Source organism: Paramisgurnus dabryanus, chromosome 19, assembly GCF_030506205.2.
Source record: "Paramisgurnus dabryanus chromosome 19, PD_genome_1.1, whole genome shotgun sequence".
Taxonomy (NCBI): domain Eukaryota; kingdom Metazoa; phylum Chordata; class Actinopteri; order Cypriniformes; family Cobitidae; genus Paramisgurnus; species Paramisgurnus dabryanus.
In genome coordinates this window covers 31284458-31303103 of record NC_133355.1, presented here as the reverse complement: position 1 = coordinate 31303103, position 18646 = coordinate 31284458, and the positions used below count along the sequence as shown (strand labels likewise).

The 18646-nt window shown below is 36.2% G+C and overlaps 1 protein-coding gene across 1 annotated transcript; it reads left to right on the top strand.

Moving 5' to 3' along the window:
* The first annotated feature begins 376 nt into the window (after positions 1-376).
* On the top strand, positions 377-17817 carry LOC135779972 (uncharacterized). The gene is made up of 13 exons (XM_065290914.2): positions 377-468; positions 1527-1580; positions 2389-2658; positions 4478-4750; positions 4936-5247; positions 5503-5814; positions 6759-6815; positions 7883-8026; positions 9130-9246; positions 12384-12506; positions 12686-12760; positions 14954-15076; positions 17328-17817. Exons 1-13 carry the CDS (start codon positions 411-413, stop codon positions 17456-17458), a joined length of 2049 nt encoding a protein of 682 aa, XP_065146986.1. The 5' UTR covers positions 377-410; the 3' UTR covers positions 17459-17817.
* The last annotated feature ends 829 nt before the right edge of the window (positions 17818-18646 follow it).

Genomic DNA, 18646 nt, shown 5'->3' with positions numbered 1-18646 from the left:
TACATTTATAACATCGCTGACACTGACTTAAAATAACTACAGAAACTTTAAAAACTAGGCTACAGAAAAATGTGACTTTATAATGGACCCTTGCCTGGATGCTGGTGTAGTTTGTTTAACAGCTATTATTGTAGTTTGAAGAATTCACAACAATTGAAAACTTCCTTTTTTAACCAGATGTTTAAAGCCAACAAGCAAATTGCAAAACCTATGTATTCATAAAAAAGTTGACTTTAGTAAGTTTATTTCTTAGTCTGCTTTACTTAATCTGAATTACGTTGGTATTTAAATCATGATACAAATGTTTGACGGTAAGATATCATCACACATCAGTTTAAAAAGCAGCACTTCCTTTATTTGACTGTTAGATGCTGAAGCGCCGAACACAAACCACATTCAGCTCGGGAGGAATGGAGCAGCTGAAGATCATGAGAATCCTGCAAATCATCTGTCTCTCTCTCTGGCTGGGTAATACAATATTTTGCAAACATGTTTTTAAATTACTTTTATCTAATTAATAACTATGCAACAAAACAGACAAACTATTAATTTAGTTTCATTATTTTGGTATCAGTTGATGTTGTAGTAATGTCAGTCTTAAAATATAAATGTATAACATGTTATATTACACATATATTTAAATGAATGTACATGTACTGTTTTATGTTCATCAATTACTAAGTTAATATTTCGAAAATATTTAACAAATGAGGGGTCACATCCACAGGTTATATCTGGAACATTCGGGTTTAAATCAAAAGTACAAATCCAAAAATGTTTGTTGTATATCAGTGGTCTTTGGATTCAATCTCATGTTTCCAAATATTTTTAAATTGAGACATTTTTGTACATTTTATGCTGCAGACTAAAATTCCAGTGTGATTTTATTTGTAATAGTTGTTGGACAAATACAGGAAAATCATTAAACTACACTGACAAAAATAAAACAAGAGTTAATAAGATATAAAGGTAGATGCTAACTAGTGGGTTGTTATTATTTTTATAAATTTGATATAATTTTTATAATATATAATCTGTTGTGTATGAGTCTTTTAATTGTCTTCAATGTGAAAAGATGCATCTCAACATCATACAGTCACTATTAAGGGTTCAAATATGCATAAGAGGCTGAAAAGCTAAGATTCTGCTGGACCTGAAGGATTTTTCTGAAGATCAGTGGACAGTTTAATGGCTCAGGACAAACAAGAAACCTTTAAACAACCTTCACAAAACATAAATACTTTCATCGATTGTCTGTAAACTTGGGTTCTTTTTTAAGAAACTTGGTGTTGCAAACTTTCTAGAAACTTTTCCCATGTGAAATAACTTCTTTAGGGCAGGACTAAATTAAAAACAAATCATATTTATCAATATAAGACAAATGTATCGGTGACAACAAAATCATGTCCAGCACACTGTGTAATGAAATGTAAAACATGCAATGTTAATATTACCATTGTTTCAGTACCAATAAAAACAACAGCCTAGAAAACAGTTAAATAATTATTATTGTCTTTGTTTTTCAGGATATAACAGCGTAATCTCTGCAAAGGATCCAAATGTTACAGTCAATGTAAAATGTAAGGATTTTCTTTTAGTAAACTGCATTTCAAACCCTTTTTAAAAGAAAAATGTATGGCGTATACATAAACATTTAAATCACTAACAGAAAACCTCTTTTCACATAAAGGATATTTTCACATTTTGAACTTCTGAGTAACAGGATGTGGCGGCACTGCAGCGGCGTTATGCACTCATTGTACAAACCACGCAAATGTGCACACTTCCATTGTTATGCACCATAACAGGTGTCCCACCAAAAAGCATGCAGATGTTAATCCTGTTTCTAGCTAAATATTGCAAGGACATTGCAGTTATTGTGTTCATTGTAAATACATGGTTTGTTGTGTTGAAATGTTACACATCTGCTTATTTTGCATTTTGTAAGTGGCTTTGGTTAAAAGCATGGTTTGTTGTGTTGAAATGTTACACGTCTGCTGATTTTGCGTTTTCGCTTTGGTTAAGAGCGTCTGCTAAACGCATAAATGTAAAAGAAAAAAGTAGTATTTTTTAAGTTTCATTTGAATTTCATATTAAGTTTAATTTAATACTTAATTACAAGTTTCTTTAAATGTAAGTAAAAGTTTTATTTGAGTGTAAGAAACTGCTAGGTTCTGATGTATTTAAGTATTAAAATTTATTTTTTAAACATTGTAGAGTAAAAAGTATGATTTTGTTTTGGAATGAAATGAAGCTTTGCCAAAGAAAAAAGCACAAATACACAATTCACTACTTTCTAACTCTGTATTTAAAAACACTTTTTGAACATGGAATATTTTTAACCTATAATTTGAAATTATTTGATTTGTTTTATCTTTCTCGTCTTAGTTGTGTCTGAATTAAATGAGCATTCTGGATCGTGCTCCTGGACGCTGAGCAGCTCTGAAAACAGGACCACACTTATAGTGATGGATGACATTAGCAGGCTGTCCTCTGACATCTGTCTGTCTCTGGGATGTGGGGATGAGTTTAAAATCACAGCAGCTGATCATGCATATAACAGTACCTGTCTCACAGGCTGTTCGTACAATAACTCTAAACTCAGCTGCAGTGAAAGTGTGGGAAATGTCTGCAAGGCGCTCACCAAGGTTGTTTGTGGTAAGAACATGAAACGAAATATATTGACGATCCTTTTGCTTTTTACTATGACTTTTGTGAAGAGTGAAATGAAAAAGCACAACATGTATACAACAGACTTAACCTATTTTATATAGGTCACTGATGAGGTCTTAAAAAAATGATTTGGAAAGATTACTGCTGAACTTACAGAATAACGAGAATAAAGAGTTTAGAGGGGCAGGAAGTCACAACATTAGGAAAAACTACTACACATTGATGTTAAAAGCATGATATTCTTATTTTGAAAACCTAATAACAAACTTTAATGAACAATAATTAAAATAACTGCATGCATAGACTAATATTCTGATTAATTTCAAAAGGAAATTATTTTTTGTATTTTAACATTTCTATTGTGTAAATACAGTAACAGGGTTTAAATATTAAATAGTCTGTCTAGTCGAGTGGGGGAGAGCGGGGCACAACCTAACGCTTTTTGACTTTGGTTCTATCATAAAAAAATATTTAAGTTAGATTAATAATTTTTTACACAATCAACACACACCTCTCTGCTACAAATGAACACATAAAGTTTGTTTGTGGGACCCACCGTTATCGTACAATTACACCGAAAGTGACCCATAGGTGGGTTAACTTAATTGTAACAAATGGTTTGTTGTAATACCTGCTAGAAAATTTGGTTTAAAAAAAAAACAAATAATTCAATAAAATTCTGTCTATATCTTAAAGGTGGATATTGTTTATATATCTGCCTATAATAGATAGATATCCACACATTCATCCATCAATGATCCTTCATCTAACCATCCTTGTATTATATTTTTTAAGACAAACATCATAATTGTGAGTTATTTCCCCTGATATTGTATTAACAGTTATCATCTTGATGAATAATATTTACATTGTTTCCATTCCATTATTGTATATTGGAGGCTTAGTTGTAACGCTGTGTTACAACTAACCCCACTGTATAAAAATGTTTTCAATCCCAGCTATCAGTTATTAAGAGTTGTTGACATGTTTCGAAATGGTGTTATGTTTTAGGTAACAAGACCGTGATTAAAATAATATAAGGTTGGATTTGGTGACTTACACCCAACTCAGAAATCGAAAAAAAAAACATAAGATGAAGAAATTTACTTTTATGCGTTCAAAAAAGAGTTAGTTGGGGTTATTTGTTCTATATCTTAACCAAAACACATCAAAACTTTTCACAAATTCACAGTAAGAGAAAAAGACCAAAAGCACAGATTGCTCGGCCTTGTATAAATATGTAAAGTAGTTGTGCCCCACTCACCCCTACATTGTAAAAAATGCTGGCTTATTTTCAACACAGAGCTGGGTCAAAAAGGGACGAACTCAACCCGTTGTAATTTAACCTATGCTGGGTTGTTTTAGTTGTTGGGGCGGCAGTGGCTCAGTGGTTCGTGTAGGTTGTCTACATACCGGAAGGTTGGTGGTTCAATCCCGGGTTTCACCTGACCACATGTCGAGGTGTCCTTAAGCAAGACACCAAACCTCAACTGCTCCCGACGAGCTGGATGGTGCCTTGCATGGCTGACGCTGTTGGTGTATGAATATGTAAAGCGCTTTGGATGGCCATGGGTCTGTTGAAAGCGCTATATAAATGCAGTCCATTTACCATTAGTTTTAACCCATTGTTGGGTCGAACATATAAACATTCTTTTGGGTAAATTTAACTCAACGGCTGTGTTCGTCCATTTTGACCCAACCATGGGTTGAAAATAACCTAACATAATTTTTATAGTGTATGCTGATGACATATTTATCCTTTTGTTGTTGTGATTTGAATGTTTATTTTTCTATTTCACTTTAGGTTCACCATATCTGACTCAGACTCGTTCATGTTCATGGACTATCAAATCTCCTGGCAAGGACTCATCAGTGTTTGTGACTGAAGATGTGCTTCACAGTTTGTCCAATGACATATGCCATAAGCTGGGCTGTGGAGAGCTCTACAATCTCACAAAGAGCAGTGTGGGTTTCAGCGAGACCTGTTTAACAAACTGTGTTTATCACGACTATCATTTAAAGAACTGCACTGAGATTAAAAGCTCTAACTGCTCACTGCTTTCTGAACTTCAATGCGGTAAGTCAATCATGCATTTAAAGGCAATATTTATCTAAAGATATGGTGGTGAATTGTAAACTAGCCATAGGTGTAAGAGTGTGTTAGCTCTCTGATGAAAAGATCACCTGTCCAGAGCATTGTTTTGAATGATATAAAATCTTAAAATGTCTGAATTGTATAAATGATGAAATGTCCTAACTCAGGCAACGCTGCTGTCCGATTGGTTGGGGGTGGTCACCGCTGTGGGGGTCGTGTAGAGGTGTGGCGGGGATCCTGGGGCACAGTGTGTGATGATGGCTGGGATGAAAAAGATGCAGGTGTGGTGTGCGCACAGCTGGGCTGTGGGTACGCTGTGTCTGTCAGTGGAGAAGGTGTGCCGTATGGTCAGGGAATAGGCCCTATACACCTGGATGAATTAAACTGCACTGGAAAAGAGAGGAGCTTGTGGGAATGTCCGGCAGTTTCGCAAGGACACGACTGTGGACATAAAGAGGATGCAGGTGTGGTGTGCTCAGGTACGTGTCATTAGATGCACTGATGTTTTAGGCAGTATTGTTATACGGGGTTGTGAATCCCCGTAACACATTTTTAGAGAAAGTAAAGATGTTGAACATTACTAAAAACAATATTAATAACACTCATAATGTTTAGAATCTCTCTCTCTCTCTCTCTCTCTCTCACACTGACTGTTAGATGATTTGTATTAATTGAAATAATTTAGTTTTTTTTCTTTGCATGTGTTTTCTCCGCTCATTACTTGACTAATGAAGAGTACAAATCTCTAAGACTGACGGGAGGTCTGGACCGTTGCTCTGGGAGAGTTGAAATCCACCGCAATGGCACATGGGGGACAGTGTGTGACACATGCTGGCATAAGGATGAAGCTGCAATGGCCTGTGACATGCTGAGTTGCGGGGCGCTCAAACAATTTACAGCCTTTGATCCTCCTTTCACACATAACAATGAAACACACTGGTTTTTTTTGTGTAATCGTGGTACCAAAAGCCTGTGGGATTGTGGTGAATATAGAAACAACCCATATGCATGCAAAGATTCAAAGGCTGCTGGGTTGATTTGTAACAGTAAGTAAAGTTACTTTTTTAATCTTGCCATAATATGCTATTTTGCTTTCTAATTTGATTTCTGATAGGAAATAATATTTAGATTAGTGGTTTAAAAATGTTCTTATTCCCTATACATTAGCATCTTTCACCTTTAATCGTAAACGCAATATGTGCCTTGATAAGAATGAATCATCAACATATTTATTCTGTATAACCCTAAGTCTACGCTCTATTTAATTTCTAAACTGTCACAGTAGATATGGAATTATTTTTAAACTTTCAGGTGTCCTCACGCCTAACTTGTTTGTAGCATTTTTTTTCACAAGCTGGTGTGTTTTCTGTCATTATGTTCCTGTATAGCTCAGTGGTATAGCATTGCGTTTGCAGCACAAAAGGTCATGGGTTTGAACCCAGGAAACACACATACAGATAAAATGGTTACCTTGTAGTGCACTGCAAGTCGCTTTGGATAAAAGTGTTGGCCAAATGCATAAAAAAATTAACACAGCACACGTTGTTCACCACTGTGTTTTAAAAGGATCATTCACCCAAAAATGAAAATTCATAATTAACTCAGCCTCATGTTGTTCTAAACTTGAATTATTTATTTATTTATTTTGATGAACAAAAAAAAGGAGATAATTTGATAAATGATGGTAAGCACACAGTTGATGGTACCCATTGAATTACATAATATATGTTTTCATACTATGGAAGTCAATGGTTACAATCAGCTGTGTGCTTCATCATTTATCAAAATATCTTCATTTTTGGTTCATAAAAAAAAACTCATACAAGTTTAAAACAACATGAGGATGAGAAAATGATGACAGAGTTTTCAGTATTGGGTGAACAAACCCTTTAAGAATGAAAGATATAACATTGTTGCTTGTTATTTGCTCTGTTTGGCAGGTGCGAAAGTACCTTAGATCTGTTTTCTAAGATTTTTCTTTTATTTGTAGACTCAAGAGGTATGCCTGTTCCCAGTCCAGTGTCAACATCAGCACCAGCGACCACAGGTATATATATATGTAATGAGTTTCCATTAGACTAAATTTGAATAAACTGTAGACTGTGTTAAAGAGATAGTCATCTCAAAAATGAAAGTTCTGTTATCATTTACCTTCAAGTTGTTCCAAACTTGTATATATTTCTTGGTTTTGCTGAACACAAATGAGGCTATTTTTGTAATGAAAAAGAACTGGGGAAACATTGAATTCCATAGTATCATTTTTTCCTACTATGAAAGTTAATGGTGCCCCAGATCTGCTTGTTTGCATTTTCAAAATATCTTCATTTGTGTTTAGCAAATAAAGAAATGTATACAAGTTTGGGTGAGTAAATGATGACGTTTCATTTCCCTTTAAGTTTACCGCAAAATGAAAATCATGTCGTCATACCATCCAGACTTATATGACTTTGTCTTCTAAGCACAAAAGAAGATAAATCAAATACAATACAGCAGAAGTACATGCAATGACCAAATGTTCATTTTTTGGGTGATTGTTCCTTCTATGCATGAGATTTGTTATGGCAAAAGCAGATGTTAAAGGGGTCCAATTATGCTTTATTAAGTTAGTGTGTTACCTTACTGTTTAAGCAAAAAAAGACCTTCAAAAAGAAAGTTATCAAGCCCAAAGTCAACTCCAAAAGAAAAATTTTCTTTAACAGAAAACATTTTTAAGTGCTACAAAAAACGGCTCATAGCTTGTTTGCACATGACGTCATCGTCACTTGTGTTGCTGTGGCACAAAATGAAAATGGAGGGCAGGAAGTGTTTTGCATGATTTATGATTGCTCAGAACCAAGAAAGCAGGGAGCTTTTAAAGTGCACCAAAAGTTGTTCATAAGGAGGAAATATGCAAGAAATTGACTGAAAGGCGGGAAAAAGTGGTTTGTAAACATGCGATTGAAGTTGGGAAGGGGCCAATTCAGATATTATTGTTGTATTAACGTATAACATATAATAAAGATAAGATCAATTTTAAAAATTTCATCAAAGAGCATAATAGGACCCCTTTAAACCAAAGAAAATTGATAACACTCTTTAATCACTCCTGGGAATATTTGTTTTTTTTTTCTGCAGTGACAATGAAAATAGATGATTCACAAGGAGGATTCAACTATTTCCCATCTCCAGAACTTATTGCGTGTTTCGTTTTGGGATTGTTGCTTCTGATTGCAGTAATCACAAATATCATCCTGTGTCACCACTATCAAAAGAAGAAAGGTGCATTTAAACCTTCAGACCAACATAATTCACAACAAAACCCTTTCAGTTAGCCAACCAGAACACATTGGGGAACATTTTGTTATATCCTGATCTTTATTTGGGTGAATTCAATGTAACCTGTCAAGAATATGACGCATTACTATTATGCTGTTTTTATACAAATACTACCAAATCCTATGGATCTGTCCTCCTCTGAAAGATGTAAAAATAAAGCAGATCAAGGTGTATGATGGGCAAACAATTCATTGTAGTTTTTCCATCCAATAATGATAAGGTGGGAATGGGCCCCTGATCTTATTAAATTGTTTTAGAGGAAACAATCTTACAAAATCGCATCTTTTCAAACTTGAGGAAAGCAACCAATTTTGCCAGTTGTTACATTATTTTCATGGCAATTCACCAAGCATATTTTCCACTATTTAATTCCAATGACTGCAATGCTAATGCAATGTGACAAAAATCTTATTAGTATTTGATGCACTTTTAATGAGAATCATTCAGAATAATTACACATTAAGACATAATAATGAGATTTTTTCTTGTAAAGTCTTTAAAAATGTTGTTTTTTTAAACACCTGACATGCTTAAAAGTACTTGGTAGGCAATGTTATATAAGATTTTTAAGCATATCTCTATTCTGGAATGCCAATGACCTTTAGCATATTTAGCATATAGACGCTTTCATCAGACGCACGTGTTGTCACGGTTACGTGTCTGGATGGAACTTAACTTCCAGTCTCTGTTTGTTTAAGGGTCTGGCTAGTGCCTAAACTAAACTTTAAAACAAATACCTCGTCGAAAATAACAATGTTTTGATTTCTGAAAGACGAGGGGAGACGGCGATCATGGATCACCTCTATGTGAAGGGAGGTTTGGCAGCCAATCTGTAGTTAACATTGTATACAGTAATTTTACACAGTATTGTTAGCTCAATGTAGTTTTTGATATGCTTTAAAAAAATAAACTACTCTTAAAGGACTCTATTGTTATTGATTCTTTGCAGAATTTACCAGAAGTTACGTTTGTTTCACAAAAACAAAATTAGTCTATAGACGAGTAGTACATACTGAGATATAATGTTTGTTTCTTGTCACTCTCAGCCGTTGTGGTCCAGCAGAGATTTGTAAACCTTCAGGCTATTCAAGAAGCAGAGGAAAATAACTACAGAGATTCTGTCCATCTCACCAAAGTCACAAACAACTGCAGTGATTCTGAAGGTGAGCGAGTTTAACCCTGACTGAACTCATAGCATCTTTCAGGAATACAGTACACACAGGAACTGTTAAACACTTATTTCTGACTGGTCGAAAATATGTTATACATCTATGACATAGTTCCAGGTTTGTTAATTTCAACGTTTTTTATTTTTATTTCAATAGCCATAAATACAGCATGGTGTCCGTTCACACAAGGCCTCAACCACGTCTTGAACATTGGTGGGACCAAATATTTTGGGGTGCACATTATAATAATATATTTATTTATTATGAAAAATAATTAAATTACAACCGACAATATTCCACAAAATAAGTTTTTTTCACCTAATTTTATCTTTAAATTTTTCTTTCTATAGATCTATTTTTAAAATCTAATTCAAGGTTTCCGTAAGATCTTAAAAAATCTAAAATTTCAAATTCAAAATTTTAGGCCTTCAAAGGTCTTAAATTGACTGAAGTAGAAATCATCCTATCAGTAACTGACAAAATATGGATGATGGCTTCAGTCCCTTTGGTAGTCTTTTCCAAAAATTACTCATCGTTTGAATAAAAGAGGGTTTTCAACTTTGTCGCATCACTGGACACTGGACGCATTAAATGGCCAACTGAGAAATTAGAATCCAAAAATCCAGCAAACTACAGGAGAGATTTTTAAAGTAACTGGTGCCACCTCACCATCTGGGTCTTCCATTTTTCCCTGATCTCCACCACTAAATAATGGAAAAGTCCACTCCATTCTTTCATAACATGAGAAGTTTCTAAGGTTTGCTTTTGGGTGCAAAGCATATTGGGTGCTTTCTTTTGGCCTAGCTCTTTGTCCTCACATGTTCACAAAATGCATGGATTCAGTGCTTGCTCCAATAAGACTTCAGGGGATTTGCATACTAAATTATATAGATGACTGATTGATGTTAGCAAAGTATCAAAGTTTGGCAGTTCAGCATCGCCATGTGCAATGTCTGGGGTTACGGCTCAGTGCCAAGAACAACAACTTAACCCCCCAGCAAAGAACAACTTTTCTCAGTGTGGTTTGGAATTGACTGACGATGCAGGCACAACTTTCCCCTGTGCACATCAAGTGAAATCTAGCAACATTGTCCAGGATCATTTAGGCTGTGTTCACACTGTGAAGTTTTTTCAGAAAATATTAGGTCTGATGGTGCCAACATCCTACCTGATTCCTTTTGGCCTGCTGCACAAAATACCTTTTCAGTTGTGGCTCAAAAGCCAAGGGTTCTCCCCGAGAGGAAATGTATATTCAGGAGGATGTATATTCCAGGAGCCTAGATTGTGGGAGCAGACATTTTGTCAAGGCAGGGGCTGAGGTCCAGGGAATGGAGAGACCACTATTAGGTGATGGAGCCGATTTGGATAAAATATGGTAGAGCGCAGATAGACTTGTTCGCATCACAAAAGACAACTCTTTGCCCACTATGGTTTGCTCTGACACACCCAGCTCCATTAGGACTGGATGCTATGGTACAAACTTGGTCTAGGTGATACCTGTACGCTTTTCCCCCAATAGCTCTGCTCCCGGGTGTTCTAGAGAGTCAGAAGGGAGGGTATCCCCCCTTACTGATAGCCCCATTTTGGCCAGCCAAAGTTTGGTTCTCAGACCTTCTAGCTCTCCTAGCAGGTCAACCATGGGAGATTCCTTTGATGAGGAAGCTTCTTACCCAGGCCGGGGGTGTGATATTTCACCCGTGCCCAGAAATGAGGAAATTGTGGGTTTGGCCCGAGGGGGATCAGTTTGTGCAAAGGGTGTCTCAGCCGAGGTTGTTGAGACCATCTTTAATTCTAGAGCTTCCTCCATCATTAAACTATATAGTTTGAAGTGGAGACTTTTTTACTTTATGGTGTAATGAAAGGAATGCTGACCCGGTGAACTACCCAGTGGCTTCAATACTGGAGTTTCTGCAAGACCGATTTTCTTTAGGCCATGACCTTCTACTCTATACCGCAGCTATAGCTGCTTTTCACTCCTCTCTGAATGAGGGGTCTTTGGGAAGTCGACCAGCTGACATTCAATTTTTTTAAAGGCCCTGAACGTTTTTGCCATTATAAGATTTCCAGCAGAGCAAGTCAGGTTTTGACTTTATAATCCATGATGGCATATCCTAATAAGATGTCCAGAATCTCTGGTAAAAGGTAGTTTCATAATAGTAAAGTTCCAGTGGTATATTTAATTGTAGACATGGAGAACTTTTTAATCCCTGTGTGCACCAGAGCCGTCTTGTTTTCCTGCTGCCAAAAACAGCTTTCATATAGCCGCAGAACCCAGTCATGTTTAAAGTTCCAGTACAGCAAATTAATATTCTGGAGTTTGTTTTGCATGAGAGCAGATGATTTGTTTCTTTAAGGGCGCACTCACATTATCCAAACCAAACCATGCCCCAGCGCGATTGTCACCCCTCCCTACTCCCCCAGGTGCACGCACTCACACTGTACTTTTTATTGATCCGAGTCCGGGCGCACTTACGTCATTAAGATGCGATTGTTTTGAAAAAAGCAGGAAGTAAAGCGCTCTCTTACCACTGTAATGATTGATAAGTCTGTGTTTTTTATTCGGAGTCGTTTGGTCCGTGATTACAGACAGCCCTCTCACATGTCATCATATTGCTTAGTTGATCTGTCACGTGTGCAGCTCGGACATTTATGTAACCCCGCTGCTCGCATCAAAAGGTTTTTACAGAGGCAGATGAAGGTGAGTGGTCACGCAACTGACGTCTTCACCTTTTGAATCGGGCCCCGGCACGATTGCGCTCACACCACAGCCCAAGTGAACCGCGCTCCGGCCCACCTCTGCAACCCGGCCGCGGCGGTTTGGTTTGGATAGTGTGAGTGCGCCCTACAGTAACTGTGTCCCAAACCACTTGTGGTGATGAAGGGGCTGGCTTCCTTTATTTTTAAAAGCTTTCTGCCCCGAAGATTCAACTGATTTTTGAAGTTCTTCATCTGTTATCCTTGGAGAGTCTTTGGCCACTCAAATTATTCTCCCTGCTAAACATCAAGACAATATAGACACACATCCCCTTTTAGGCAGATTTTCAAAATCTCCAGTCCATTAAAACGTCTTCATTTTTGCATTGACTGTGGAAATTTATTTTATTTTTAAATATTGCTGTCTTTACTTGCAGTTCCCATAATCCCTCAGCAGCATATTTGGCCTCAGAGTAGCATTGAAAGTGGATCATATGATACAGACTATGAACAACATGACTTCAGTCCAGAAACAGCTTTTCCGTTATCTACTTTTCGAAGTAAGTAATTTTAAGTTTTATGTATGATACTGATGAAGAATACGCCATACTAGAATGGATTTCTGTGCAGGTCATCTGAGGTAGGAATTGACATCCTCAAAGTGAGTCAGATGGAAACTGAAAAACAGAATGTGATAAGCAGGATGTTTAACCATTCTTCCCTCTTCTGTTTAATATAGATTCAATGCGGCATAGTGCAGATGGCAAAACTTCCACTGTAAATGCCACAAACCTAAACATTGTGACTGAGGAGGGTAAGATCCTAAAATATATTTTGTAACCAGCATAGACTAGATTAATTGTTTTATAAAAATGTATTACTCCATTTAAAGTCCACCACTGCTCATTCACATTAAATGTTGGCTCGATTGTAGCATATGGTGCACCCCTAATTTGCACCATATAATAATCTTTAAAGATACAATCAACTCTTTATCTACCCATATTTATATTGTTAAAAACCCTGTTTCATGAAGAAATATGTCACATTACAATGGTAAACCTGGTTGTGACTTTAAACAAAGGCACAGTCTGCACATTAGACTGAAAAAAGGCCCATTATACTTCCACGTAAGAACTATGGTGTAGGATTGATTGCTGTAGGCTACATTCCGGTTTTCATTTATACATCTGCGTTGTTGTACGTCGACATACAATTGCACATGTGGATCGCTAGTAGGCAATGTCCACACCGGGCATTTCATGGTGTACACATAGTAACAGTGACTTTTATTGCAACATGAGTTAAATATTACTCCTTAACTTGGCCCATCTTTGTTTTACCATCGCAAGTGGAAATGCGTATGAGGAAATGCAACATGTTTTTTTTACCTGACAGAAGCGGACCAATCACAGCACTTGCGGCCCATGTGTACATACACATTGTTACATTTTTGGACAGCTGTGCATCAAGCTACGCACAGCATACATATAGACTACGCCATAGGTTTTAAGCGGAACCATGAATTACTCTTAAAGGGGTAGTTCTGCTGAAAATGAAAATTACCCCATGATTTAATCACCCGCCAACGAGTTACATATGTCCATCCTTTTTTATACAAACACATATTAAGATATTTTTAATAAAATGTCCTAGCTCTTCTAATCTTTACAATAAATGAATATGGGGTTCGCACCTCCAAGTCTAAATAATGTGCATCAATCCTTCGCAAAAGTAATCCACACAGCTCCAGAGGATAAATAAAGGCCTTCTAAGGGTAATCGATTAGATTTTGTAAGAGAAGTAAACAGTACATATTTAAAACTTTACAAACGAAAATAACTAGCTTCCGATAATGCTGCTATCTACACTCCTGTGCATTTAAGAGAGAGTATCAGCAGTGTACGCACTTTTCATATGTGGAGGTACAGAGCAGGGAGCAAAACAATGCTCCAAATTCGTCATAGGTCACTACGAAAAGTGCATACACTATGCTGATACTCTCTCTTGAATGTGGAGGGGTCTAAGATGGCGCCGTTATCGGAAGCTAGTTATTTTCGTTTGTAAAGTTTTAAATATGAAATTTTTTCTTTTCTTATTACTTTTGTGAAGGATTGATGCACATTCTTTGGACTTGAAAGAGCGGACCCCATATTAATTTGAACAAGGATTTTTGGCCAAACTATCCCTTTAAGTAATTATGACAAAGGTTTAGATACACATTTTTTTACAACAGAACATACAAAACAACAGCATTATACATCAGGGAAAGAAAGTATATCTATTAAAAATAATAGTATTTATACTGTTCTTAAAGCAACACTATGTAGTTTTTTTACCTTTAAATAATGTCTCTAAAATTATTTCAGTGATAGAACAACTTTTAACTGGACAAATTGTACTGTTGCTGCAACCTGAGCAGCCTCCTAGCTGCTACAAGCACACTCTGAAAGTGGCGGTGGAGGGTAGGAAACACAGCTCCGCCCCTTCCCCTGCCTGCAGAAGAGTGTCTGATATCAGGCACTGTTGCGCTTTTCAATCACATGGGGGAGCTGTAAGTCATTTTTACATGGAAACTACATAGTGTTGCTTTAATAGAGAAAATCAAGTTTATGTAATTATTTACATTTAAAATGTAAAGGTTAAAGTAATGTTTAATGTTATTAAAGTAATTTTGTCAGAAGAAAGAAAAAACTCCATCAGCCTCTTCTATTCTAATCTATGAAAGAAATGTGTGTTCAAATGTTAAAGAAATGCAAAGAATAATAGAAGCCTAAATATCAAATGTTTTTAAAGACATTACCAAACAAACAATTCAGTTATCAAAAGGCTAGGAATAATGATTTAACTAAATGATTTTAAGAGAAAAAAATTAAATATTTGAAAAAGTATATTATGTTTCATTTAAAACAACTCTGACACATAACTTTTTTAAATACAAATAAAGTCCTTCTTTAGGCTCTACAGTCAGTATTGTAAATCTTCTCGCATTATAATCTTCACACAGTGGACTCATTTGAGGCATCATCCACTTCATCAGAAGAATGTTGTGAGACAGGAATAAATGAAAAGGACATGGGCTCTCTGGATTCTACTGAATGCTATGAGAATACAGGACTAATACCTGCAGGTATGACACATCACAAAGCTATGAATGTATTAAGATAAAGAGGGGGCACACAAAGTTCCATGTTCTTCGGAATGGGTTTCTATGCAGAGATTTGAATTCTGTCTTAAGTTGATTTCAGTTCATTTGACTCGTGACTGCTCATCTGAGGGGCGCTAATTCAAAATATGTGTTCAGAGTGTCATGTGTGTTGCTTGCGTTTTCAAAATATGTGTTTGTTGCGTCATGTAAACCATGAGCAATCACGTGTTTTGTCAAAATAAGTGCATGCTGCGCAGGCGTCAAAACCGTTTATGATAAAAGAGACGCTCACGTTCACAAGATACATGCAAGGCACTCCCTTAACATTATACTCTAATTATACAACAGTTCTTTCTGGTTCTCGAATCTGATTGGCTAAGAGCTATGCGATATTGTGCTGATAACGGCACTGTAACCGCATCACCTTTCGTATTATTCCGCCACCTAGTGAATGGAGGTCCTAAGCAGGCTCATCTCTGAATGGAAAAACACAGACGCGCTGTTTTGAATCACTCTCCGTGTGTCTCATTAGTTTACTAGCTCATAAATCAGTCTGTGAATCCCCAATCGGAAGTAATTATTCCGTCAAAGATCAGCGCTCTTGGATGTTACGTTAAAGTTAATGGGAGAAATGTCTTGTCACATCGTGTGGACGATTAACACTTGGAAAGAGGAATATAAACACTCGTTTTTTTCTGGAGCTATATCTTTTATCAGAACGCGAAAACACCGTGGAACTGCAGGTAAGCACCGCAGCTTTTAAATGTGGACATTGATCATTTACTTTATCGTGATGTGACTATTAAAACATGTTATGAGATATCGCCACTGGTATATTTATAAGCAGCATGCAAAAACATCTCTCTGACACTTATAAAAAACCGTTTTGTATAGTACTGACAAGAACAAAGTTTAATAATAATAATCGAGTGCTCGTATCACGTTAAGAATAAATGAGAAAGCAATAGTAACGTTATACAAGTATAGTTTTATTAACTTTTACCTCGCGCCAAAACAATAACAACACAAAAGACACTAAATATGAATAAAAAAACAAGTAATCGTTTGATCATGACACCACATACTGCTGATTTGATCTCATTTTGACGATCATAAACAAACAAGGCCAACATGAGAGCCAGGGAATCCCTGTCAGAGATGTAGCCCAGAGAGGGCGGTGGTCAGCGGGGCGAGTGAACACTCACGTCCGCTCATGCTTTGGTTCTCATTCGTACCGAATCTCAGTAAGCACTCGTTCAAACAGGCGCTATCTTTACTAATCGACTGCAGATTTAAATATAATACATATACATTCTCGACTAAACTAATCTTAAAACTACACTTTGTGACCAAGAAACGGTAATATAAAGAAACGGCTTTTCCGTCCATTGAGTTGTTATGAGCTTCAAAGCAGCCGAAAGTTTTACCTGTCATTCTGGCCGCCCTCAAATCCGTGGCGGAAGAAGTAGTTCTCAAACAAAGAGGCTTTTAAAATGACTCCGTTGTTGTTTTTTAGTTTTCGTTTTTCAAACGTGTGCCGTCGAACTGTTGTATAAAAGCAATATCGCTCTCGGAGTCGTGTGATATAGCTCTATATCATCACGGCTGTGATTGCCTCCGGCACTCGGCCTACGGCCTCGTGCCTCTGGCCTAATCACAGCCGTGATGATATAGAGCTATATCACACTCCTACTCGAGCGATATTGCTTAATTACGCATGAGATTATTTGAGTATTTGGCAAAAGCGATAAACCCTTTAGACGCATCTGCAGCAGGCACTTATTTTGACAAGACAAAAAATGCACACACGATCTCTAAATGCGCATAACACATATTTTGAAAAAAGGAACCACACACATGACAGGCTACATACATGTTGTGATGAATTTTGCATTGAGCGCCCTAGAAAAAAAAATCACCGGCTGCCACTGTGAATGTGATTAAGATTTATAAATGGTGGCAAAACTATTTAGATCATTGTAAATTTATATTAGCTGACATGTTTACTAAAGTCAACAAATACAATCTTGGAAAGTGTTGCAAATGCTATTTACATAAACATAAGAAAATAGAGTTTACAAGCAAGAATTTACATGGGAAAAACTGTGTATTTCATTTGTTAAGGCTTTAAAAATAGCATTATGCAAATCTTTAACTGTAAGCCCTAGCCAAAATATTACATGCTAGTGATGATTATAACACATACAGAAATGCTTTCTTTTCTCATTGTCAGAACTGGATAATGGAGGCAGCACTAGAGAGGACTCCCCGCTTTACTCCCCCGTCTGCTATGATAATGAGCCTATCTCCTCCGAAAGTGAATATGATGACATTGGCAACTATCTACATCAACCTTTACAATGACATTAGCTGGAGCACCGTATAAACTATGATGCCATGAAAGCAACATAACAGTCTGAAATGTTTTCGAAATGACCATCCAGCACCTGAGAATCATTTTCATATTCTTTAGACATTTCAATGTCGTTTCTTTGTTCATGCAATCACACATGCATATAGTTCAAGCTTTATCATAATTGTTTCAGTAAGTTTAATAAGTTTACATACATAATGTACACATGTAAAGAAAGACAATTACATATAATTACACAAGTGCTTTACTTCATAATGTTGTAGTTTAACCAAAACACTGATGGATATGAATGTTGAGTATGTGTTTATGTTTAAAACTGTTAATATGAATGTTCAAAGTAAAAACTGATATTTTATTAAATACATTTGTGTTTTTTTTTGCAACTGGTGCAAGGAGCTGTTTATTGTACAGCTACAGTACTGCAAGTGAAAATGAATCTTTTTACATTTTTGAATTTAGAAATTTTAAACCAAAGCGAAATATAATTAATTCAGGCTATATATTTTATTACATTATTATTGTAGTAGAGAATGTTCCTTCCCTAGTAGTCAAACTTATGGCCTTGGTGCTATAATACAATGTTCTAAAATGTTACACAGTATGTTGTTTTTTGTTCATTACTATTTAGAAAGCCAGGTATCATTGTAAAACATGTTAACATCCCGTTAAAACATGCTAGCATCATTATAAAACATGTTAAAACATTATGTCTCATGCTAAAACCTACCCATTCTCATGTAGATGCGTATAAATAGCACAAAATGGGAAATTATGCAATACATACACCACATTCCACTTTGGCATGCATATGATACGCCAGTCCTTCCCATTCACTTAAACGACGCATCTTTTTTTGTAGTTTTATTTATTGCTTTTTTACTAATTTTTTTGTTTTTTCGTTATTTTTGAATGACATGCGCATAGCATTTTCAGATATATGAATAGAGAGAAGAAGAATAAAATAAGACAAAGGTCAGCATGCTAAGAAATATCATATATTGGTTTACAGTTGTATTAGTTAACATTAGTAGATGCACTAACATGAATCAGTTTTAATTTCGCTTCATTGGTTACCTGTCAAGTACAGGATTGATTTTAAAGTTTTGCTTTTTGTTTATAAGTCTTTGAGGAACCAGGCACCACAGTACTTATCAGAACTTCTGCACCGGCCATCTCAG

Excerpts from the sequence above, each read along its gene's own strand:
- LOC135779972 (XM_065290914.2), top strand. The coding sequence starts at position 411 with ATGGAGCAGCTGAAGATCATGAGAATCCTGCAAATCATCTGTCTCTCT. Across the intron at positions 6,816-7,882 it reads ATCAGCACCAGCGACCACAG|TGACAATGAAAATAGATGAT; the intron begins GTATATATATAT and ends TTTTTTCTGCAG. Across the intron at positions 8,027-9,129 it reads CCACTATCAAAAGAAGAAAG|CCGTTGTGGTCCAGCAGAGA; the intron begins GTGCATTTAAAC and ends TGTCACTCTCAG.